At 42.6% G+C, this 26,223-nt stretch overlaps 1 protein-coding gene and 1 long non-coding RNA gene across 3 annotated transcripts in view; one reads left to right on the top strand and one right to left on the bottom strand.

The window, feature by feature from the left end:
* The window catches only part of LOC132505406 (general transcription factor II-I repeat domain-containing protein 2), a 53,854-nt gene that overhangs the window by 14,451 nt on the left and 13,180 nt on the right, over positions 1-26,223 (bottom strand). For both annotated transcript variants that reach the window (XM_060123466.1, XM_060123467.1), the window contains exons 3-9: positions 23,633-23,771; positions 13,882-14,001; positions 12,180-12,363; positions 11,999-12,027; positions 10,504-10,558; positions 10,147-10,190; positions 6,512-6,589 (exon numbers count right to left, since the gene is read on the bottom strand). In XM_060123466.1, the coding sequence (XP_059979449.1) occupies positions 6,512-6,589; positions 10,147-10,190; positions 10,504-10,558; positions 11,999-12,027; positions 12,180-12,363; positions 13,882-14,001; positions 23,633-23,771 (649 nt within the window). The remainder of the gene's footprint in view (positions 1-6,511; positions 6,590-10,146; positions 10,191-10,503; positions 10,559-11,998; positions 12,028-12,179; positions 12,364-13,881; positions 14,002-23,632; positions 23,772-26,223) is intronic.
* Positions 7,252-12,899, top strand: LOC132505408 (uncharacterized). Its single transcript, XR_009535397.1, has 3 exons — positions 7,252-7,319; positions 11,578-11,713; positions 12,623-12,899. It is a non-coding gene; the product is annotated as an uncharacterized LOC132505408 (long non-coding RNA).

Here is a 26,223-nt window from a genome sequence, read left to right as displayed (position 1 = left end):
ATACGTTTTTGTGTGGACATACATTTTCTCTTGGGAAAATGTAGAATTGGATATGTATCTAAGAGTGGAACTGCTGGATCATATGCTCCTCATTTAGCATTTTGAGGAACTGCCAAACTATTCTGAAAAGGAGCGGTACCATTTTACATTCCCAGCAGCAATGTACGAGGATTCTAATTTCTCCACATCTTCACCAACACTTGCTACTGTCTGCTTTTTTTTATTATTTATTTTTTATTTTTTTTGAGGTACGCGGGCCTCTCACTGCTGTGGCCTCTCCCGTTGTGGAGCACAGGCTCCGGACACGCAGGCTCAGCGGCCATGGCTCATGGGCCCAGCCACTGCGCGGCATGTGGGATCTTCCCAGACCGGGGCACGAACCCGTGTCCCCTGCATCGGCAGGCGGACTCTCAACCACTGCGCCACCAGGGAAGCCCCACCCATTTTTAAATTGGGTAGTTTGTATTTTTATTATTGTGTTGAAAGAGTTCTTATATATTCTGGATGCTAGGTCTTGATCAGATATATAATTTGCACATGTTTTCTCTCATTCTGTTTGTGGTCTTTTCACTTTTTGGATAATATTCCTTGAAGCACAAGAGTTTTTAATTTTGCCAAAGTTCAATTTGTCTTTTTTCTTCTTCGGCTGCTCGTGCTTTAGATTTTATATCTAAGAGACCATTGTTTAATCCAAGATCACAAAGATATATGTCTGTGTTTCTCCTAAGAGCACTGTAGTTTTAGCTCTTATACTTAGGTCTTTGATCCATTTTGAGTTTTTTAAAAAAAATTTATTCATTATTTTTGGCTGCATTGGGTCCTCGTTGCTGCACGCAGGGCTTTCTCTAGTTGCGGCGAGCGGGGGCTACTCTTTGTTACAGAGTGTGTGCTTCTCATTGCAGTGGCCTCTCTTGTTGCAGAGCACAGGCTCTAGGCGCACGTGCCTCAGTAGTTGTGGCTCCTGGGCTTCAGTAGTTGTCGCTTGTGGGCTCTAGAGCACCGGCTCAGTAGTTTTGGCACATGGGCTTAGTTGCTCCACAGCATGTGGGATCTTCCTGGACCAGGGCTCGAACCCATGTCCCCTGCACTGGCAGGTGGATTCCCAACCACTGAGCCACCAGGGAAGTCCCGAGTTCATCTTTTTTAATATTGTGTGAGGTAGAGGTCCAAATTGATCTTTTTGCAGGTGGATATCCAGTTGTTCCAGCACCATTTTTTGAAAAGACTATTCTTTCCCCATTGACTAGTCTTGGGAACCCTTGTTGAAAATCAACTGAATATAAAAATATTGGTTTATTTCTGTACTCTCCATTCTATTCCATTGATTCATATGTCTATCCTCATGCCAGTACCACGGAATACTGATAATGACAGCTTTGTAGTAGGTTTTGAAATCAGGAAGTACACATCTTCCCACTTCGTTCTTTTTCAAGATTGTTTTGGCTCTTCAGGGTCCCTTGCATTTCCATATAAATCATAGGAAAGTTTTCCAATCCATGAACACAGGATGTCTTTACATTTATTTAGTTCCTTAATTTCTTTCAACACTGTTTTGCAGTTTTTTGTTTTTGTTTGTTTTATAAAATAGTGCAGCCACTTTTTAAAAAATATTTATTTATTTATTTGGCTGCGCTGGGTCTTCGTTGCGGCATGCGGGATCTTTAGTTGTGGCATGCGAACTCTTAGTTGCAGCATGTGGGATCTAGTTCCCTGACCAGGGATCGAACCCGGGCCCCCTGGATTGGGAGCATGGAGTCTTAGCCACTGGACCACCAGGGAAGTCCCTGTTGTGTAGTTTTCAGTGTCCAAGTCTTACACTTATTTGGTTAAATTTATTCCTAAGTATTGCATTCTTTTTGATGTTGTGGTAAATGGACTTTTTAAAAATTTCAGTTTTTGATTGTTCATTGCTAACATATGGATACACAATTGATTTTTGTATATTGACCTTGTATCCTGCAACCTTGCTAAACTTATTTATTAGCTCTAATTTGTGTGTGTATTCCTTGGGATTTTCTATATACAAGATCATGTCATCTGCAAACAAATAGTTTTACATCTTCCTTTCCAATCTGGATGCCTTTTTTATCTTACCTAATTGCCCTGCCTAGGACCTCCAGTACAATGTTGAAAAGAAGTGGCAAGTGTCTTGTTCCTGGTCTTAGGGGGAAAGCCTTCCGTCTTATTAAGTATGACATGAGCTATGTAGGTTTTCTGTAGATGCTTTTAATTATGTTGAGAAAGTTCCCTTGGATTCCTAATTTGAGTGTTTTTTTTTTCTTTTTTTTAATCACGAAAGGGTATTAGATTTTGTCAAATGCCTTTTTCCTACATCTATGGGCATAATCATGTGGGTCTTGTCCTTTATTCATGATGTTGTTATTCCACTGATAGATTTTCATATGTTGAACTAATCTTTCCTTCCTAGGATCAATCCCACTTGATCATTGTATGGTCAGGCCATTCAAGATGGCTGTTCTTCTGTTCTCTGTACATGCCCAGCTCGACAAGTCCCTGCTTCACTCACATGACTACCCAGTCCTCCTAATTATAGGGCTTAGTTAGTAACTGGTACATGCTTGCCCCCTGCCCCAGCGCTGTGTTCCTGGTAACTGATGAGCCAACCTGATGTCGATTCCCTCTATAAATGGTAGCCTCCTTCTCCTCCAAGCAGTGAAGGTTGCGGTTACGTGCTGCCTACTGGTTGCCGCACGGTGGGGTGTTGCTCCAGGACTTTGCTTCAGATGTGTAAGATCCCCCTGTCCAATAAGCCACTGATGTCTCCGTCGCTGGGCTTTCTTTGGTCTCGAGGCTGGGCAACTACAAGGCTTGCAGGTCTGTGGGGTGCAGCCCAACAGTCATGATGTATAATCCTTTTTATATGTTCCTGGATTCATTTGCTAGCATTTTATTGAAAAAGTTTGTACGTCTATGAATAAGCGATATTTTTCTGTAGTTTTCTTGTGTTGTTTTTGTCTGGTTTTGGTATCAGGATGATACTGGCCTAATAGAATGAGTTTAGAAGTGTTCCCTCCTCTATCTTTTGTAAGAGTTTGTGAGGGACTTTATTATTTTTTATTTGTTATTTTTTTAAATTAATTTATTTTATTTTTGGCTGCGTTGGGTCTTCATTGCCGTGTGAGGGCTTTCTCTAGTTGTGGTGAGCAGGGTCTACTCTTTGTTGCGGTGCCCGGGCTTCTCATTGGGGTGGCTTCTCTTGTTGCAGAGCACAGGCTCTAGGCATGCAGGCTTCAGTAGTTGTGGTGCACAGGCTTATTTACTCCGCGGTGTGTGGGATTTTCCCAGACCAGGGATCGAACCCATGTCCCCTGCCTTGCCAGGCAGAATCTTAAGCACTGCGCCACCAGGGAAGTCCCGCGAAGGACTTTAAACACTTGGTAGAATTCACCAGTGAAGGCACCTGGTCCTATGCTTTTGTTTGTAAGAAGTTTTTGAATTACTTATTCAAATTCTTGTTATATGACTATTCAAATTTTGTGTTTTATCCTTAGTCAGTTTCAGTAGTTTGTCCATTTCATCTAGGTTACTCGATTTGTTTGCGATAGGCTGATTGCCCCCCACAAAGATATCCAAAAACCTGTGAACAGATTATGTTACACAGCAAGGGGCAATTAGGTTGCAGATGGGATTAAGTGTGCTCATTGCTAACCTTCAGAAAAGATTATTTTGCATTATCCAGCTGGGCTCCATGTAATCGATGTACGGGGTATTTAAATATGAAAAAGGGAAGCAGAAGAGTCAGTGTCGGAGTGGTGTGGTTCGAGAAAGACTGTTAATTCCTTGATCTTGGGCTTTTGTATCCATGTTCCCTTGGGCCTGGAAGGCTTCTCTCCCATATCATGCAGTGTCAGCCAGGAAGAAAACAGAATGGTACTGATGCTCTGACATCCATCAGCATCAAGGAAGCCTGGGTGCACTATGTCTCAGCACAGCTTGTACTGTGCATTCTTCATTTCTGGGGACCCTGGAGATGGGGTCCCTGCACATGTAGAAGACCTATGGGACTTCCGTGGGCCAAGATGTTATGTGTGCACGTGTAAATGTGTGTCGGAGGTCTTCCGAGAGATCTGTGTTGCAGATGGATCGTGAGGTCCTGGTGGGGGTAGCTTCCGAGCACTGGTGGGGCCATGTTCACTGGGGCTCCCCGAGGGCCAATCGCCGTTCTGAGCAAGTCACACTGATTGTCTTTTTGGATTTAAAAATATCTCCCTTACTTAAAGGATATAGACATCAATACTTCAGCATGTGAGTATTTAACCTAAATGGTTACAAAAACATTCAGTGCTATGGAATAGAGTCCACGATGTTAGGCAGTTTGGAACTTTTTGGCATCAAGAAGGAAGCTGTTCTACAAAGATCTCTTGAAGAGTTCTGTCATTTCCAAGCCAAGCAGGAGAAAGATTATAAATTCACACATTTAACGTAAATGTTTTTCTTCAAATAATGTACTTCTTTCTGAAAAATTAAAATAGATCAATTGCAGGTACATCTAACTTGTTCATTCCACTGATGCCTTTTGGAGCAGAATCTGTAAGTATCCTATCCCTGACTGTACACGATTTGATCAACACCAAGGTCATTTAAGTTCAAAAATATATTCTTGGGAGCCAAGACGTAATTTAATTAAAAGTAGTTTGTTCAAAACAACAGTAATTTAGAAACAAATGTTACACTGATTCTTCATAAGGGTCACATTCAACTCAGCAAGCACATTCGAGTGCTCAGTATGTAGAAAGCCCAGGCTTGGGGCTCCAGGGCAGGAGTAAGATGCTGTGTTTCCTGCCACTAGCTGAGGGAGTCCTGGCAAAAGCATAGATAGAACACAGCAGGTCACACTAAACGCTGGAAGCTCCCTGCAGGAGTTGAGATTCTGACTGTGCCCAGAAAGAAGCAGGGGAACTCCTCAGCGGTCTGCAGGGTGGGAAGGGAGTCACAGGGAGGGATCAGCTTATATAAAAGCCCCGTGGAAGGCGGATTCAGGGCACGTTCAAGGAATCACAGACCGAGCTGTGTGTCTGAAGAGCCCAGGGAGGGTGATGGAGGCAGATGAAATAGGAGGGGAGACCAGAAAGAGCAGTAGGAACGTGGAAGGAAACTGGGACTTTACGGGTGGTAAGGAGTCACAGACAGTGTGAGTGGGGGACAGAGGTGGACAGATCCCAGTTTTCAGAGAACAAGTGATTGGGGTGGGGTGTGTGGGATGGATTGAAAAGAGATCCTCTGCTCAGAGGGAAGGAGACTAGTCACAAGGGACAGGCCAGGAGGGGGCGGACGAGGGTGGGGTGGGGTTGGCCCAGGACAGAGCAATTACCACAGAACTTCCACTGGTCTCTGCCTTTAGATATTTTGAAACAATTTTTTTAGCAAAAGTTTCAGAGCTACGTAATGCTGCAGAAAATTTTTCAAAGTTAAGATTTTGTAGGAAACATTTCCGATCCGATAATGTTTGAGGATGTGACTGCAAATCGTCCTGCACTCTGTCTCCATTCCCAGTGGAGCTGGAAGATGGAGAAAGAATCTGAACACCGTACGGCAGTCACAGCGACATGATGGTACCATATCGTCAAACTGACATCACGCTGGGGTCCAGCGGGATTTTGGTCTTTGGGTAGAGAACCAAGCCACCTAACTGCACACAGCACCCACCTGCGCCATGTTTGGAAAGTTTGTGTATTTGGTAACAATTGTCTTCTCCCCGTTGAACTTGTATGCTGTCAATGAAACAACTATTAAGAAAAGGCACTTGATGGACTTCCCTGGTGGCTCAGTGGTTATGAATCCACCTCCAATGCAGGGAACATGGGTTTGAGCCCTGGTCCGGGAAGATCCCACATGCCGCGGAGCAACTAAGCCCATGTGCCACAACTACTGAGCCTGTGCTCTAGAGCCCGTGAGCAACAACTACTGAGCCTGCGTGCTACCACTACTGAAGTGTGTGTGCCTAGAGCTCGTGCTTCACAACAAGAGAAGCCACTGAAATGAGAAGCCCACGCACGGCAATGAAGAGTAGCCCCCACTCGCTGCAACTAGAGAAAGCCCGCGCACAGCAACAAAGACCCAACGCAGCCAAAAATAAATAAATTAATTAATTTAAAAAAAAAAAAGAAAAGGCACTTGAATTTCTTAACTCATCATCTCTTTTAACACTTCCTATTTTCTCAGCAACCTAGGGGACACACTGGACAGAAGAGAATTAAGGCGGGAATATTTTAGATCACACAAAATAATATTTAACAGACAAACTCTAGTAAAATGCAGCCTGAAATGTCTTTACATTCACGGATGCCTAGAATCATGTGGATTCGGGCTAAGTCTCAATACAATCTATTTTATGACTGTAAAATTGTTTCCCCTAATGGCCGTGCATTAGATCCTGGGTAAATGTACATGGATCTTTACGACTCTTTTCCTGTTTTTCAGATGGGTGCTAATTAAAATTTTCCATCACAGATAACTTCTAAAGAAGAAAATTATTATAAAATGATATTACCTTGCATACTATATTCATAGTAATTAGGATCTTCTGATTCTTTCTTGACTGACATAACTGTTGCTTTCGGTGAAATGCCTTTGAACGCAATGGAAATTATAAAATTATGTGTTAGGCTAGACTTACGAACAGAGATATGACTGGTTAGTATATCTTCCAGGTTCTGTTTGGATCAACACAGCAACATGGCAATCAGCAAAAGAACTTGTAGCTCATGCAGTAGGAACAAATGGTTTATCCATATAAAAATATAAATATAAAATAATAATAAAACAACATAAAGCAAAGAAGGAAGGGAGGAGAGATGGATGGAAGGAAGGAGGAAAAGAAGGGAAGGAGAAAGAGGTCTAATTCCCAGTCTGGGGAAAGTTTCCCTTTCAAGATGGATGAATATGTACATGCATTTATATGCAATATAAGTATTGCCAATATTCTGCTGTAATGGGGCCCAAATTGGCACAGATAATCTTAATTTACTTACTACAACAAAATGAATTTCAAAACCTGGGGAAACTACATTGGTTAAACCAAAAGGCTTTATCAGGGAAAGGTGTAGTGGATGGCAAAAATTAGCCACAAATGTCTTCCATCCCAGTATATACACCTGTTTGCAATGTAACTTTCCCACTCCTGTTTTCTAGAAGTGGAAAACTACTCCACCTTTTGAATCTGGGCCTGGCCATGTGACTTGCTTTGGCCAGTGGGATGCAGGGAGAGGCTTGAAAAGTGCTCGTGCATCAGCGTCTGCTGTTTTTGGAGCAGAGTTGCCACGTGAATGAGCCTGGAGGATGTGAGACCAAGAGGAGAGGTAGGCCCAACTCTGGCAGCTGAGGCCTCGGCCCCAGGAGTGAGGCCAGCCCAGACCAGAAGGACGGCCTGGCCAACACACAGAATTGTAAGAAAGACTAAATTATTGTTTGAAGCCACTAAGTTCTGGGGTGCTCTTTTATACTGCAATAGATAACTGATACTGAAGTATACATATAATTTAACTGTGAAAGTTAATAGAAGCAAAAACAAAAATGGTGACAAGCTTGGGATTTCACTGTTCAGTGTTAATTTACAAGTTGGGGGAGGAGGTCTTCTGAAAACCTTTAACAGCTCTGTTGGCATAGGGATAGTAAGATTGGGTATTAACGAATGTGACTGTCAAAAAGAAAAATTTGTTAAACTGAGGAACAGAATGGACATGGCCGATGGCCATAGCAGTGAAATGGATACTGCCCTTGAGCAAGTTGAGGAAATTGCTCAGAATTGGGACAGAAAGGTAGTCTGATGGAAAGATTAAAGGAGAGCTCACAAATGGAGGTCTACTTGTGCATAAAAAAGAAAAAAGCTTTTTACATGTTTGTAAGTGATCTGAAAGAATCTGAAAGAGCTGTTGCCCTTAAAATGGGGATGGAATTTGAGGTGCAGTGAGATTTAAGAGAGATGGAGTTTTGAGAGGGGAGGAGTGAAGAGGAATTTTACTTATTACTACTTATTACACTACTTATTACCACTTCCTACACTGAATTTTTATTTAAAACATGTATAACTTTTGTAATTGATAGTAAAACTTTAAAGTACAAACATTTGATAAATATGTGACAGCTGGGCTGTCAAAAATTTCTTTTCAATGCAGGCAACTGAAAGCAGGTTTGCCGGTGCGGAATGCGGAATTGCTTCAGCCTTTCCTCAAAATGAGGGGGGAGGGGGAAATTCAGAAGTTAGAACCATTTAAACATTCTGTGCAGCAAGTGCTACACAAACATCACAGGAAATAAGGCCAATGGATGGTCAGCTCACAGAAGCCTGCAGGCACCTGGAAGCAGTTCATATCACGAAATCCATGGTAGAAAGTCACATTATTAGGGATTGTTCATAGGGAATCACATCTCCAAAGAGAGGCCTCAACAAAAGAGGCCTTTTTTAAGGCTGGCGGGAAACGCTCATCCACCCAATAGCTGGTGAGGGCGGAAGGGAAGGCGGTAGGGCCGCGGGTCCTTGAAAGGGCCCCCCGGGGAGAGCCGACAACCCCTCACTCCCACCCCATTTGTTTTCCCGGTTTCTGAGAGGAGACTGTGGCTTGGGGGTTTTAAATTCTCTGTTACCAACAGACATGCAGGCAGAATGTATCTGAGCTTGGAAACGCATCCAAGGCTAAGATTAAAGGGCAAGCGTGTAAGGCGTGTCACGTGTAAGTGGGATGAAGACGCCACAGCTGAATTCTGTTGGCTGAAATATCTGGCTCCTTTTTGTTGACTTGTGTTGGTTTGACCTAGAATACCTACAATGGACAGGCGCTCTTTTCAGGCTGACGTTGAAGGTGCAGCTTCTACCAAGCACATGTTATCTGTGGATAGGAGTGACCCTGGGGTATGACAAGGGTGGATTCAGGCTACTCCTGCCCCAAGGGACTGGGGAGGCAGCTGAGCATAAACCACATCTCCCACCTTCAGCAAAGCTCGTGCTCTGACCTCCATCTCACTGGAGGTAACATCTCTCTTCGCCTCCTCTCTCCATCTTTTCTTAATATTGAATATTTTTCTTTTACATTATCTCAGATTTAACTTTAACTTTACATTTGGAACTGTTTATTTCTTATTTCTATGTTGCTTTTCTAAACATTATTAACTTCTCGTTTTACCCCGTACAGTCAGCTTGTGTTCATCTTTATCTTTTTGAGGTTTGAGTTTCAGTTTTATGTACTTATTTTAGGTTTTCTAACGTTTCTACTTCTAACGCTTTCAATACTTTTCCATCCCTTGATTAAACATTTGAGTTAAAAAATTTTTTTTCTATTTTTAACCTTTAACATTTTTCCTTCTAATGCCTTTTTTTTTTTTTTTTGAGGCGTGGAAGAGCAGGGATGGGGGTTAACTACTCTCACCATCAAAGAGGGATTTTTTTCCCAATATACATTGTCATAGTAATGTACGTCTATTGTAGAACATTTAGAAATGACAGAGTGTAAGAAAGCAATAAAATAAGCTATGTCCAAAAATAAAAACACTGCTTTATTCATAAATCAAATTCATATTCCAAATGTGTATTCAAGACTTTTTACTCATTTAGCAGTCAAGTTCTAATTTCCATATAATTAAAATAATAACTTTGTCTACAAATATATCTACTTAATAACATCTTAGTACCTAATATTTATTGAATTAGAAGGCTTTTTTTCCCTAGATATTTGAGTAAAATATGATTATTCTGCAAATAAGGCCCCCGTTGAGGTTCATTAGTGACCTATCCCCGTTATCTTGTTGATTCTTTGGGATTTTCTACCCAAATATGGACCAATATATCATCTGCAAATTAAAGACAGTTTTCGTTTGTCATTCCCAATCCATATACCTTATATTTCCTTTTCTTGTCTTACTGCATTAGCTGGGACTTTCGGTATGATGTTGAAAGGGAGTGATGAGAGGGGACATCCTTGCTTTGCTCCTGATCTTAGTGGGAAAGATTCTAGTTTCTCAGCATGAAATATGATGTTAGCTGTAGGTTTTTTGTAAATTTTTTTTTATCAAGTTGAGGAAATTCCCCTCTATTCCTGGTTTACTGAAAGTCCCATTTTTAAGTAAAACAAAAGAAAGGAGTCAAATAATGACCTGCTGAACACCTGATTCTACAAGCATCAGTGTACATACCAGAATCTTCCATGGGTTCAGTCTTCACACTGATGGGGGCACAGCTAAAAGGAGAAGGGAATGCTGGTCAAGATGGGCAGGGTGAGAACTGCCCAAAGGCATCTGGACACACTGAATCTAATCCCCAGCTCTCCATACCATCATAGGTTCCCCTCCCCCCATCAAACTGAATGCAAAGCTACCTCAACTTTAATGTTGTAACAAATTATTAAGAAAGTTAAAGGTGTCAATGAATATATTCTCATAATCCCAAACATCCTTTTGAATAAAGAATATGTAACAAAATAAGACATTCCATAGCCTAAAAACTAATACATTTGGGTTAGATGGGGACTTAATTTTTTATTTATCCCTTACCTTTCACTTGGTGATGTCACTGATCTCTCAGCATCTGTTACCAACCCAGGCCCACCTGTGCATGAGTAAAAAGACACGCTAGCCTCTGTCTGCACCTTGAAATATGACAACATTCAAAGGCATATAAAGGGAAAGCGAATACAAAGAGGACAGAATTCCTGGCTCTAGGTCATCATGGAATAGCAGCGGAGGAGAGACCAACTCAAAGCAGCCCCCAGGGCCTGGGCCATCTGTGTGGGCACAGTGGGGGCCAAGGAGCAGACCTGTGCCGGAGCGACCTCTGGCAGGTTACTAAGCCTCCTCGTGCCTCAGTTTCCTCGTCTCAAAATGGTGGTTGGGTGAGGATTAATTAATACATGCAAAGTGCTTAGAACAGTGCCTATCACAAAATAAGTGTTAGTAGCAGCGATTACCGTTATTTCTATAATGACAATACAAGCCACCTGGGACAACAGTTACCTGGTCACCTGCCACCCCTCACCCTCCAGTCCCTCCTTTAATGTGAACTGGGGGACCCCAGGAACTCACAACTGCTCCAGAAATACCTGCTCTGTGAGTAGCCCATGCACAGGAGTGTCTCATTGCCCTCTATACCCCAAGGTAGTCCATGTGGACAGACCCTCCACCCACCCCTGCCACCTGGCTTCTGTACCTATATAGGCTCAGCGTAACACCCTCTTTAGACCTGGTCTTTCATGAACAGCTATGGCCCAAGGTTTCCAGCTATGATCCAGAATAATAATCTGAGAAAATAAGGAAGTGGGCATAGATGGATCTCTAAATGTTCCTGGTAAACTTACTATTTTCTTTTTTGGTCCCTTCATCAGTTAAGGAGCTTATGAGGGGTCCTGGTTTCCCAAACACGGTCTCAAACACCCTGCACATAACTTTCTGCCTGACCACATGGAATGGGCTTCCTGGGGGAACCAAGCTATTGAGATCCTGCTTATCTTGGGGGCCAGCTCCTCCAGGAAGCTCTTCTGACCACACAATTCTAACCCCTTCTGGGGGCTCTCAGGGATTTCCTCCACGGGTCACCCCTGGTTCTCTGAACAGTCTCTTTCCTCCTCACAGATCATGTATCTCAGAAGCACGGGAACGGTCACACAGCCCAGACCACTCCTGAATCCCACAATGCCTGGCCTGTGGTTGGTGCTCAGAGACCAGGAAGTCACTCCAGCATCCTCACACTCCTGTGCACATGGACAAGGTAGATCTCCTGCCCTCCGAGGGCTGGACGCAGACGCTCGCCAGCATGTGAGCTGATGGGAGGGTGGCGTCCCTGCTCTTAGGCTGGGTATGTGTGTTTCCCTGAGCTGTAGTCCCTGCAAACATCCCCACCACCCCTGGACCCGGGATCAGAGGTGGCCTCCTCAAGGCAGGAAAGACAAAGCATAAACAAGCTTTAGAATGTGCCAAACTTGCATTTTAATTAAGAAGCAGAACTGGTTTAGCAGTCAAGGGCAGTCACCAAGTATGAGAAGCTGTCACTTACCAAGCTGACTCACGGGACCCAGGAAGGGTCTGCAAGAAAACCAATACTGTTACCTGACATGAACACACAAGACGGACAGATTAAACATCTGAATAACCAACTTCTAAACATAACGGGACAGAATTAACTAACTGAAATTAAGTCAGTGTATCAGCTGTTAGGAGGGGGTAGAGCCTATCACCTGTTGATAAGGAATGAAATCCCCGCTTTGTTCTCCAAAATCCACTTCAGGGTTGCAAGGTCATAGTTCTCAGGGTGTTGAAAGGGGACCCCTTCTGGGAGCCCCTGCACCACTACGGCTGCCTGGTCCCTCAGCATCTTCTCGTAAGGAACAGGCACCATCGCTGTCGTCCCCAAGGCTTTGCCTAGAAGAAGCAGCAGAATGTCTTTAAATAATAGGAGCATAAATCCCTGATAGTCAGTTTCACTTAGTGTCATAAACACAGGTGGTGATATTTGGTTCTGAAATTTATTAAAAGCTTAAAGTGTCCTATGCCTCTATATCTCAAGTTAATAAAATTTCCGACCAAAAGGCCAAAAGAAAAAGTATAAAATGTTTTCCTTTAAATCTTCACATAAGAGAATATAATAGGTTGCATAATCTATAAAAATATTGAATCACAGGGGCTTCCCTGGTGGCGCAGTGGTTAAGAATCCGCCTGCCAATGCAGGGACATGGGTTTGAGCCCTGGTCCGGGAAGATCCCACATGCTGCGGAGCAACTAAGCCCGTGAGCCACAACTACTGAGCCCGTGTGCCACAACTACTGAAGCCCGCGTGCCTAGAGCCCGTGCTCCGCAACAAGAGAAGCCACCACAATAAGAAGCCCGTGCACCGCAACGAAGAGTAGCCCCTGCTCGCCGTAACTAGAGAAAGCCAGCGCGCAGCAACGAAGACCCAACACAGCCAAAAATAAATAAATAAAATAAATAAATGTATTTAAAAAAATATTGAATTACTATGTTGTACACCTGAAACTAATATAATATTGTAAGTCAACTATATTTCAATAAGTAAATTAATTAACTAAAAATAATCTATTTCCAAAAGAAAGAAAATAATAGGTCTTTTTCTCCATTCTCTTGGAGGTTGCACAATTCAGGGTGCTCACCCTGGTGCACCCAGGGCTGCAGGGAACAGCCTGAGGTTACTCAGGCTGCAGCCAAAGAGGATGAGAGCCCTGCCCAAAGCTTAGCTGTCCCTGTGTCACACTGTACAGATTGGGCCAACTTGCCTGTAGAAAGCTGAGTCCACCTGGGGATATGTCGGTGTCTCTGCACTGGCTGACCAGCCCCGAGGTGCTGGAGCTCCATTTCTCATATGGAAGTGTAGCCTGAGACCCTAAGATCCCCTGTGCTGGAGGAGTCCCAAAAATCCAAATGGTCACAGGGACCTGCAGGTCACACAGATGTTTGCAGCTGTCTAGGAATGATGACCCAGGCCCTAAGATGCTAAGGTGCTTCTATCACAAGTACAACACCTGCAGACTTCCTTGTTATCTAGCTTTTTTAAGCACTGTGTAGGTATTAAAAAAAAAAATCCCTGTCTCCATGCCTGTGGGAAGATGTGGGTAGGTGGGGAGACCAATGAGGATGAGGCTGGTGCGTGAACCAACCATGAACATCTAATAACTGCATGGCCATGGGGAGGGGGCTCTGCAAAGACTGAAGGCTGATGAATTCAGAGGTTCCAATGGACCAGAAGAGACCAAGTGGTCTTCCTTAAGAAGACTTGATCTGGTACTTTATTGGCTCTTCCCTTGATGTGAATGTGGATTTTTCCAATGTTAGAGACGGTCTAAATAGTCACGCTGATAAAATGATTTCTAAAACCATCTTCTGTAGTGAACTATTCAGAGAATTAATGCTTAAAGTGAGCTTTACCGTAACAAAAGCAGAAATAGTCCTCGACGGCTTTTCTGAGTATTTCCGTTTCTCCTGAATCAATCTGCATCCCGTTGGCAGGGCCTGGGGGTTTCACCTCCTGCAGCCCTTCGGCAATGCCTGTAAACGAGTGATCAGTACAAAGTCAGTATCCAAGTATCTGTACTGTGCGTTTTCTTAACGTCCATGCTTCTGGTACTGAAAGGAAAAAGGAATAGACATAAAACAAGATCTTTTTTTTTTTTAATAAATTTATTTATTTATTTTTGGCTGCGTTGGGTCTTTGTTGCTGCGCGCGGGCTTTCTCTAGTTGCAGCGAGCAGGGGCTACTGTTCGTTGCAGTGCGCGGGCTTCTCACTGTGGTGGCTTCTCTTGTTGCGGAGCACAGGCTCTAGGCGCGTGGGCTCAGTAGTTGTGGCGTGCAGACTCAGTAGTTGTGGCTCACGGGCTCCAGAGCGCAGGCTCAGCAGCTGTGGCGCACAGGCCCAGCTGCTCTGGGACATGTGGGATCTTCCCGGACCAGGGCTTGAACCCGTGTCCCCTGCATTGGCAGGCGGATTCTTAACCACTGCGCTACCAGGGAAGTCCAAAACAAGACCTTTTAATTAAAAAAAAAAAATACACAACAAAGAACAGGCTATTTCTGATGAACAGGATAAAATAACATAGTGATCACCTGTGAAATGAATCTACTGATAAACAATAAATAATTCAACATATAAGGAAATATTAGTAGTTCAGAGGAAATGGTAACAGAAAATTGTTTGCTGGGAATTCCCTGCCGGTCCAGTGGTTAGGACTCTGCGCTTCCACTGCAGAGGACTCGGGTTCCATCCCTGGTTGGAGAACCAAGATCCCGCAGGCCAAGTAGGGAAGCCAAAAAAAAAAAAAAGAAAAAAGAAAATTATTTGCTATCCAGTCTGCAAGTGACAGTCACTGTGTAGGAAGACCCTCAGCACTGGGCAGTTTCGGGAACAGCCCCCCTGTCAGCTGCTACTGCAAAAGTTTTGAAACTGTTTGTTTTCATCAGGGTTAGTCAGGACACAGAAACCACACATTAATTTGAACAGGGAAAGTTTAATAAAAGAATCATTAGTGGGACTTCTCTGGTGGTCCCAAGGTTAAGACTCTGTGCTCCCAATGTGAGGGGCCCGGGTTCGATCCCTGGTGAGGGACCTAGATCCCACGAGCCATAACTAAGAGCCTGCACGCTACAACTAAGACTTGGTGCAGCCAAACAAAAAGAACCAAAACAGAATCGTAGTAACAAGGATGAACTGCTAAGGGGTAATGAGAACTCTAAACAACACAAAGTAACAGGCAGCAGGAGCATCGACCACCACAAGGGCTGAAGGAGAAACTAATCCTGGAAGAGAGTCCCCCCGAGGCTGAGGTCCAGGCCTCTCTGGGGAGGAGGCAGAGTCTGCAGGGGTGCCATAAACTGGGGCTGGCAAGCAGGGACCCGTCCTCTAGAGGTGCTAGTGGAAACCACTGGCAAGTGGCCCCCGGGGTGCCGCCAGATTCGCTGTTGCAGGGAAGCTGTTCCCTGGGGCGGTGGCAGAACTCTGGAAACCACCCATGGGGTGATGCCAGCAGAACTTTCTAGGAGGCCTCTCTCTCAGGCACTGGTGGAACTAACTCCCTGGGAAACTAACGGTGGGTGTGGTGCCCCTGAGATTTCTCTGGGAAGCTTCCTTCTGGAACTTTCTGGGACTTCTGTGTGACTTGCTGGGCAGCTGGCCGGGATGCAGGGGAGCCAACTGGATGCTGTGTGCGGCAGGGGTGCCCCTGGGAATCCCAAGTGCAATTGGTCACCGTGTGCTACAGGTACAAGCAGGTGCGAGCCCACTGGAAACGGGAAGAGAAGTGTCTTCCTCGTCCAGGGACCTCCTGAAAAAGCCTCCAAGGTAGGTCCTAGGCTAGCTGCCAAGGGAGAAATGTTTACAGGGTCCAGTTCCAGTATCACAAGGCAGGACAAAGAAGGGTGGACTTGGAGTAGAGAGGCAGTAACTTGAAAACCGTCAAAGTGATTTCTTGGGCCACAGAGGCTTGTACCATGGAGTTACGTTCTAGGGTCAAATGTAAGGCAAAAATTGTGCACAGAGAATTATACTTGAAAACCCTCAGACATCCAGGAAGTACAGGATATATATAGTTCTGTGTAAACAATTCTGCAAAGCAATTCCTAGGCATGTTCACATATCAGAACCAATTAGGCTAAAAGAAGGAAGCAGGTGAAAACCTATGTGTGTTTGGTCATTCAAACAATTTTGGCCCACAGGTAAAATAAGAGGTAAAGAGAATAATTGACAGTACTCCCTGCAGGTTTAGTCCAGGGGTCAGTGAACTACAGCCTGGGGCCACATCCTGCCCGCGGCCTGTGTTTTGTATGACCTGTGAGCTAAGAATGGTTTTTCATATTTTGAAATGGTTAAATAAGTTCAAAAGGACTTACTTCATGACCTGAGAAAATAACACGAAATTCACATTTCAGTGCTGTAAATAAAGTTTTATTGACCAGGTGCATTCATCGCCATACCACCTGCTTCTACTTTCGTGCTACAAAAGCAAGGTGAGTGGCTGCAACAGAGGCTGTAATGACCCAGAGACTAAAACAGTTACTATCACTCCCGTTACAGAGAAAGCTCGCCAGTCCCTGGTTTACTTTATATTGCTTTAATATTAAGCACCTATAACCCTAACCCAGGTTGATTCTAAATTCCTTCTGTTTTGAGGATTAAATTTGTGAATGTTTATACAGCAGGGAGTTGGTTTCTAACTTCAGAAGGCAGGTAAATGTGTTTTTGATGCAATTCCATGGTAATTTTTCCTAACTTTCAAGACAACTTCTAGAGAAATAACCATCACACGTTCAAGAATGACACCCAGTATTACTGTTCCAGCGATGGCAGAGAAGTGTGTATTTGCCAGGAACAATGAATGATAAGCTCTGGACAAAATGAGAAGATAACTACTTGAAAGCACTGAAGAACAACCAGGAACAAGTGAAAGCAGGAAGGAATGCTATCCTCGAAAGAGGGGAAGCACACATATGGGATGAGATGCACATTGACCTGGCTTTTCCCCCATGGGAACTCCTGACTTCCTGTGGGACTCAGGGAGAAATAGAGCTTAACCGAAAAGCAGCAGTCTTAGTGAAACGAGGAAATCTATGTCACATATCAAGACTGCCATTGTGGTTAAACACTGAAAGGGAAATTCTGGAGAAAATGAGCCACAGAGGTAGGAGACCCAGTATCATCATAGCATCTTCCCTCAAATGCTTGCTTCGTCTCCAAACTGTGCAAGCACAGGGTGAGGCTTTAAGGAAAAGCAACATCTGGAAGGTAAATTGCTGAGAAGAGATTTAAACAGCTGTGTGGTGCCAGAAAGACAGGGGTTGGTATTCAAGATCCACCAAGCTCGAGAAGCTTGTTTAACACCTTGTGAAACTAAGGGGCACATCTTAGGAGGAGGGGCCGCCTTCTGAGACCAAGAGGGATGCTCTAGGGCCAAGGGCAACTCTCATCCGCATGGGGACAGGGTGACCTGTCAGTAACTTAACTGCCTGCCAGAACAAAATGCAATTTAACTTAGCAGGTTTTTACAACATATCAAGCATACCAGTATAAAATGAAAGATTAGTAGGAATGTGAAGAAGCAGGAAAATGTGACCCGTGACCAAGACAGAAAAAAAAATCTATAGACGTAGAACCAGAAATGACCCAGATGTTGAAATTACCAGATAAGGACTAAAACAACTGCTATAAACACATGAAAGACTTTTTATAGGGGTGGTGAACACAACAAATTAATATAAGGGAAATTGCAACAGAGAAATGAAAATGTTAACCACAGAAGGAAGAAAGAAAATGCAATTTTAGAAATGGAAAATAATCAGAAATGAAAATTTCACCAGATGGACTTAACAGCACCCTGGATATGGCTGAAGGAAGAATCAGTGCCCTCAAAGAAATGCGAATAGAAACTATCCAATCTGAAACTTGAATACAAAAAGAAAAAGTGGGGGGAAAGGAACAGAGCCTTAATGACTTGTGAGACAATAAATAGCAAATTTCTGGACTTCCCTGGTGATGCAGTGGTTAAGAATCCACCTGCCAGACTTCCCTGATGGCACAGTAGTTAAGAATCCGCCTGCCAATGCAGGGGACACGGGTTAAAACCCTGGTCCTGGAAGATCCCACGTGCCGTGGAGCAACTAAGTCCGTGCGCCACAACTACTGAGCCTGCGCTCTAGAGCCCATGAGCCACAACCACTGAAACCCGCGCACCCTAGAGCCCACGTGCTGCAACTACTGAAGCCTGCGCGCCTAGAGCCTGTGCTCCACGGCAAGAAAAGCCACCGCACCGCAACTAGAGAAAGCCTGCGTGCAGCAACGAAGACCCAATGCAGCCAAAGATAATTAAAAAAATAAAAAAACATTAAATAGCAAATTTCCTTCTCTGTGTAAATTAAGAAGAGAATCAGAATAAATATTTGAAGAGATATGAATGGCCAAAAATGTCCAACATTGATGAAGACGTCAACATGCAGATTCAGTAAGCTCCACAGACCAAGTACGGTAAAAACAAAGAAGGCTATAAATAGGCATTTCATGGCCAAACTGCTGAAAACCAAAGATGAGACAGAGCTAGGGAAAAAGATACATTACCTTCAGGGGAACAAAAATAAGAATTCGAACCTGACTTTGTTATCTAAAACAGTGGCAACCAGGAGGAAATGGAATGAAACTTTGAAAGGGCTGGAGGAAGAGAATTCCCTGGCGGTCCAGTGGTTGGGACTCCATGCTTGCACTGCTTAAGGCGCAGGTTCAATCCCTAGTCGGGGAACTAAGATCCCGCAAGCCACGCGATGCCGCCAAAAGAGAAAAAAAAGGGCTGGAGGAAAAAAACTGTCAAGCCAGATTCTATATCGAGTAAAAGCAGTCTTCAAAAAACAAAAAGGACCTACTGTATGGCACAGGGAACTATATTCAATATCTTGTAATAACCCATAATGGGAAATAATCTCAAAAAGAATATATAAATATATGTATAACTGAATCATTTTGCCGTACACCTGAAACTAACATAATGTTGTAAATCAACTATACTTAAAAAAAAAAATCTTCAGAAACGAAAGCAAGGAGAATGATGTTGGCAAGATGGCAGACTAGGAAGCAATGGGCCTTCCTTCCTCCACAGATACACCAAATTAACAATATACGGACCAGAACACCTCTGTGAGAACTCTGCAGACCAGCCACTGGAAAACCAAGAAGAGATTTTAGCACAGGGGTAGGAAGGTTTGCAGCATTTGCTGTGCCTATTCATGCTTCTCCCTCTACGTGGCATAGTGCAGAGCAGCTGCGAAGGAACCCCCAGACCGGGGCTCCTCCCTTGACGTGGAAACAAGAGTGGACTGTGTGTCCAACATTCTGGCTTGTCTGGGGGTTACTGGAGGAACTGATTTATATCTTGCCTGACTCAAGAGCACTGACTTAACTCAGAGCTGCAGTTCTGTGGGAGACACCAGGGGGCGAAAGAGATTCAAAAAGGTTTGAGAGGTTCTAGAACAGCCAGCAGGGCTGATGGGTGGTCTTCCCCCGCACGGAGCCAGTAAGCAAAGCCTGGGAGAGGTGGTTGTCTTTTCAAATGTCCAGGAAAAAATCCCAGGGGGAAAAAAAATTACAAGGCATACAGAGAAGCAGGGAAACAAGGCCCACTCAAAGAAACAAAATAAAACTCCAGACACCAATTCTAAAGAAATGTAGATCTATGAACTACCTGAGAAAGAATTTAAAATAAAGATGCTCAATGCACTAAGAGAGAGTATAGAAAGACAACTAAATGATACATGAACAAAAGGAGGGCATTGACAAAGAGGAGCTATAAAAATAGCAAACGGCCCTCTGGGGCTGAAAAATCCGATAACTGAACTGAAAAGTTCATTAGAGGTGTTTGCAGGCAGACTGAGTCCTGTTGCATGCTATAACATGGATGAAACCTCAGGATGTCATGCCCAAAGTAAAATAATCCAGGCGTTAGTAGTGTAAGTACTCTATGATTCCACTTAGACGAGGTATGTGAAATAGTCACACTCATAGAAACAAAGGAGAATGGTGGTTATCAGGGGCCAAGGTAGTGGGGGAAAGGGAATTGTTTATTTAGTGGATATAGAGCTTCAGATTTGCAACATGAAAGAGTTCTGGAGATCTGTTTCACAACAATGTGAATATACTCAACACTACTGAACTACCATACCCATAAATGTAGTTTAATGGTAAATTTTATGGTTTTTTTTAAACCACACACACACACACACACACACAAATATGAAGGCAAGGTAAATACATTTTCTGATAAACAAAATCAGAGAGGGTTTCTTACTATTAGACCCACACTAAAGGAAATGCTAAAGAAAGTTCTTCAGGCTGAAGGGAAATAATTCCAGATGGAAATCCAGAGCTACAAGAAGGAAAAAAGGGTATTAGAAAGGGTACATATGTAGGTAAATATAAAAGATTATTTAAAAAAATTTTGGAAAGTGATTGCTTAAAACAAACATCATAAGGCATTGCAGGATTTATAACATATTAGGGCTAGACAGAAGTAAACAGAATTATACTGTTTAAGGTTCTTACATTGTAGGTGTAGTAGAAAAATCGTAATTTTAGGTTCACTGTGACAAGTTAGGAGGGCATGTTATAATCCCAAGAATAACCAAAAAAAAAAACCTAAAAGAGCTAAAGTGTCAATAGAGGAGATAAAATATAATACAAAAAAATTCTCGATCTAAAATAACACAGGGAGTTTCCCTGGTGGCACAGTGGTTAAGAATCCGCCTGCCAGTGCAGGGTACATGGGTTCGATCCCTGGTCCGGGAAGATCCCACATGCCGCAGAGCAACTAAGCCCATGTGCCACAACTACTGAGCCTGTGCTCTAGAGCCCACGAGCCACAGCTACTGAGTCCGCATGCCACAACTACTGAAGCCCACGTGCCTAGAGCCCGTGCTCCGCAACAAAAGAAGCCACCAGAATGAGAAGCCCGTGTACCACGATGAAGAGTAGCCCCCGCTGGCCACAACCAGAGAAAGCAGGCGTGCAGCAACGAGGACTCAATGCAGCCAAAATAAATAAATAAATAAAATAAATTTATTAAAAAAATAAATAAGAAATAAAATAACGCAGGAAAGTAGTCTCAAAGGAACAAAGAACATATGAGATGAACAGAAAAGAAACAGCAACATAGAAGGCTTAAACTAAACCATATAAATAATGACATGAAATGTAAATGGATGAAACAATCCAAGTAAGAGTCAGATTTTCAGACTGGTTTTTACAAAAAAGACCTAACTGCATGTTTACAAGAGACATAGTTTAAATATAAAGTACAGAGAGCTGAAAGTAAATGAATAGAAAAGGCTGTGCTATGCAAATATTAGTCATAAGAAAGCTGGTGAGGCTATATTAATACAAGACAAAGGAGACTTCAAGATCAGGAGGATAAAGGAAAGCAAGAGGAATATTTTGTGAGGAAAGCAAGGGTCAATGCAGCAGGAAAACATTACAATCCTAAATTTATGTCTAATAACGTTCATATTCATATCTTCAACATGTGTGAAGCAAAATGTACTAACCAAAAGGAGGAACAGATATACAATACAGTTGGCTATTTTAACAATCCTCTATCAATGATGGATAAAATAATAGGCGAAAATTGGAAATGATACAGATGAACTGAATAACATTTAACAACTTGACCTGATTGGTCTGTTAACTGCAGAATCTAAATTCTTTTCAAGGGTACATGGACTAGTCACCAACATAAATGATGTGCTAAGTGATAAATTAGGTCTTGATAAACTCAAAAGGATTAAAATCATACAGAGTATGTTTTTGGACCACAATGGGATTTAACTAGAAATCAATAATCCCCAAATTTCCAAATATTAGGAAATTAAGCAACATGCTTCTCAGCAACCATGGGTCAAAAAGAAATTACTAGGGTTCTTAGAAAATACTTTGAACAAAATCATAATAAAACACAACATATCAAAGTCTGAGGATTACAGCTAAAGCAGAACCTAAAGGAAAAATTATAACTTTAAATACTTTTTAAAAAACTCAATGACCTAAGCTACCAAATCAAGAAGCTAGTAAAGAAAAACAATTAAATTCAATTAAATAAGGAAATAATAAAGAGCGGAAATAAATGACAAAGAAAACAAAGAAACAATAGACAAAATCACAAAGCCAAAAGTTGCCTCATTGGAAATTTAATTAAAAGAGATGAATGCCTTACAAGATTTATCAAGGAGAACAGAGAGAAAACACATTCAGAGAAATATGAATAACTTTATATATGAAAAATTAGCATGCACTGTGAAAATTTTTTAAAAATCTGTGATTCAATTTCAACGATTAGAAATCCAGTTGGCAGTTGACATTGATCTGAGCATACCCTTCTTGTTCATCAATTACATACTCACCATCTTATTTAAAGATTGCTTCAGTTTTTTAATCTTCTTGATAGTAGAGACCCTAAGTTTTGTCTTAAAAGTCAATCTGAATCAATCATCCTCTCTCCTGTATATATATATATGTATGATCTTTCATAGATATAGGTTTGTTTTGTAGTAAAATGGTATACACTTGGCCCTTGAACAACATGAGGGTTAGGGGTACTGGTGAAAATCTGTGTACAATTTAGTGGCGGCCTTCAGTATCCACGTTTCCTCCATATCCACGGTTCCTCATTTGTGGATTCAACTAACCACAGATGTTGTAGTACTGTAGTATTTACTATTGAAAAAATTCCAAATATATATGGACCTGTGCAATTCAAACCCATGTTGTTCAAGGGTCAACTGTATACATATATAGAGAGGATATATATAGAGTGCCAGACAATTTAAAACTCTGAGAGGACTTCCTATGCAGAAAACTCTATGACATAATTCAGAGCAGGTATACGTCCTTTGCCAACCCTTGGAGACATCTATATATCTATACCCATATCCCCCTACACACACACACACACACACACACACACACACACACACACACACACACACACACACACACACACACACACACACACACACACACACACACACACACACACACACACACACACACACACCCTCTGATAAACTTTTTTTTTTTTTTCCTTTCTTGGTTCCAGGGAATACAAAATTGCTAATTCAATACCTGGCAGATGACCTACAGTGGTAGAGATAATCATTATACAGCATGTAGGTTTTAACACACTAGACTAGTTTAGCTCACAGATGACCACATATGCTCACTAATGCTCCTTGTAACACATATTGGCACATTGAAGGCTCTGAAAGTCCCACATTAAAAAAAAAAAAAAAAAAGACAAAGGAGTATAATGGCTATTAGCTGAAAGAAAAACCGAATAGGCCTTGAAGGAGTTTCTCCCTTTCCTTTGGGAAGGAGTAAAATAAGAGTATTTTTGTTCCATTTGGTTTTATTTTAGGAATGAAAGACAGTTTCCTCTATGTTCTTCAAATGTATTCTACAAAACCAGGGCCCTGCTGAGGATACAGTGTAAAATACATTGACCATGTTTCTTGGACTCAGTGTTTTGCTAAGTCAAAGGGATGTGTCAGAACCATTTTTAGGATAATGCTTATGACATCTTAGAAGAAAATAATACATAAGTCTTGCCTGCCAAAATTCTAAGATTTATGAATACAAAGGATAAAATTGTTAACACCTACAGTATTTTGCAAAATCCTTCTGCAAATCCGTTCTGGCATTGATAAAAGCACGTCCTTTCTCTGTTCCAACGACAAACACGTCTGTTTCATACATTGCAATGCAGGCCACTTCTGCCTTGGACTTGGCCAGTTCTTTACACTGAAATGGAAAAAAAAGAATAAAATGTTATCTGCAAGGGCAGATCTGGATTTTTGTGGGGCCTGTGAGGTCTGCCTTAAGAAAAAAAGTACAAAATTAGGTACAAAACAAATATTTCTTTAGAATGAGAAAAACCACCAAGAAAAAACAAAACAAAACAAATTTTATCAAGCAAATACCATTAACATCATAAAACCGCGAGAAGAATGTTTTTATTCAGCACCTGTGATGATGTTTGTAATTTATAATAAGAAATGTATATATTTGGTTATCTTCCACCGTTTCTGGCACAAAGCTCCTAAAACCCTTGGAATTTTCTAAGAGCGAGATAAAGGTGTCTTTTGCTTTGTTAATGAGGTGACTTTGGGACCAGCCTAAGGATGGGGGCTGGCTGCTGGGAAAACCAACCAGGTGATTAGAAGGTGGGAACTTTCAGTCCCACCCCCCCGACCTCTGGGGAGGGGAGACGGACTGTAGATTGAATCAATGGCCAGTGGTTTAATCCATCATCCCTAGGTAATGAAGGAAAAGACAAAAGGATTGATGAACAAGTGGAGATTTAGGGAGAGTGGTGCACCTGGAGAGGGCATGGAAGCTCTGTTCCCCTTTCCCCACACCTTGCCTTGTGCATCTCTCCCATCTTTCTGTCCTTGAGTTATATAGATCCTTTTATAACAGTCTAGTAAATCAAATGCCTCTCTGAGTTCTGTGAGCAGCTCTAGCAAATTAATCGAACCCGAGGAGGGGCATGTGGGACCCTCCAATCTATAGCGGGTTGGTCAGAAGCACAGGTGACGATGCGGGCTTGCCAATGGCATCTGAAGTTGGGGGAGGGGTAGGGAAGACAGTCTTGTAGGACTGAGCCCTTAACCTGTGGAATCTGACGCTCTCTCTAGGTAAATAGTGTCAGGATTGAGGTGAATGGTAGGACACCCAGCTGGTGTCTAAGAATTGCTTGTTAGTGTGGGGAAAACACCCATGTTGGAACTGAGCGCAGAATCTTGACCGCCTGACACCTGACACGCCTGTCTCATATGCCTTTTTCCCCTACATCTTTGGCTGCAGACTCTTTGCCTCTTCCTGTGACAAAAATTTCATAATATCATTTTCTATGGAGAGAATAGAGATAATTTAATGTTTCCTCCAACGTGATTGATTACCTTTTTATTATTGATGATAAGGATAAATGAAACATGAAAATTCATACCACAGACACACTTGCTGTTCTTCGTGGTGCTACAGACAAGAATTCTGATAAATTCTACTTTATGTAGTTCCTTTCAACAATTTAAAAGAATGTTTGGTGTATTTATAACTGAATACGCTATGTTACTGAGTATCTTCCTGACCAGAGGGAACTTCTGTTTTGACAACGCATCGATGAAAAACAAATCCTCTGTTGACAATTACACCCATTTAATGACTGGAAGAATTTTCCACAGACTAGCTCTGTACATTTAAAACCTTGTTTCTCCTCTACTACCCACATACTTTTGGAGTTGGGAACATGTTCACACCACAACATGACCTCGGGTCTTGTCCCTTGATGTCGAGTTACCGGAAGAGTTGACAGTCAACCATCGGATTATTCCTGGAAACCATTCCTATACCAGGACATCTAGCAATAATTTACCCAGACACAGAAATAACATCAAGCCACGTAATACTTACCACTAAACTGAAACTAAATGTAATCTCTAACCCAGCTTCCCCTTCTTGAGACTCCCAAAATGCCCATCTCCACTCAAACATCACCTGACACAGTGGCTTATGGGGGGCAGAATAATGGCCCCTAAAGATGTCTACGTCCTAATCCCCAGAGCCTGTTATTTTACCTTACAGGCAAAAGGGACTTTGCAGATGTGATTACAGTTAGGATCTTGAGATGAGATTGTCTTTTTTTTTTAATTAACGGTTTTCAAAATTTAATTTAATTAATTTATTTATTTTTGGCTGCCTTGGGTCTTTGTTGCTGTGTGCAGGCTTCTCATTGCAGTGGCTTCTCTTGTTGCAGAACATGGGCTCTAGGCACGCAGGCTTCAGTAGTTGTGGCACGCGGGCTCAGTAGCTGTGGCCCACGGGCTTAGTTGCTCCACGGCATGTGGCATCTTCCTGGACCAGGGCTCGAACCCGTGTCCCCTGCATCGGCAGGCGGATTCTTAACCACTGCGCCACCAGGGAAGCCCAAGATGAGATTATCTTGATTATCTGGGTGGGGCCACAGGGGTCCCCTAATGAAACCACAAGGATCCTAGTATAAAAAGAAGGAGGCAGAAGGGGATGACAGGGGAATCCAAGGGCACATTGGTGCCCTTGCTGGAAGGAACCACAGGTCAAGGAATTCCAGCCCGAGGAGCTGGGAAGGGCAAGGCACAGTTTCTCCCTGGGAGCCTCCAGAAGGAGCACAGCCTGTTGACACCTTGATTTTAGCTCTGTAAAACCCACTTTCTGC

The sequence above is a fragment of the Lagenorhynchus albirostris genome, chromosome 15, assembly GCF_949774975.1.
Source record: "Lagenorhynchus albirostris chromosome 15, mLagAlb1.1, whole genome shotgun sequence".
Classification (NCBI taxonomy): Eukaryota; Metazoa; Chordata; class Mammalia; order Artiodactyla; family Delphinidae; genus Lagenorhynchus; species Lagenorhynchus albirostris.
This window is presented reverse-complemented; position numbering and strand designations above follow the sequence as displayed.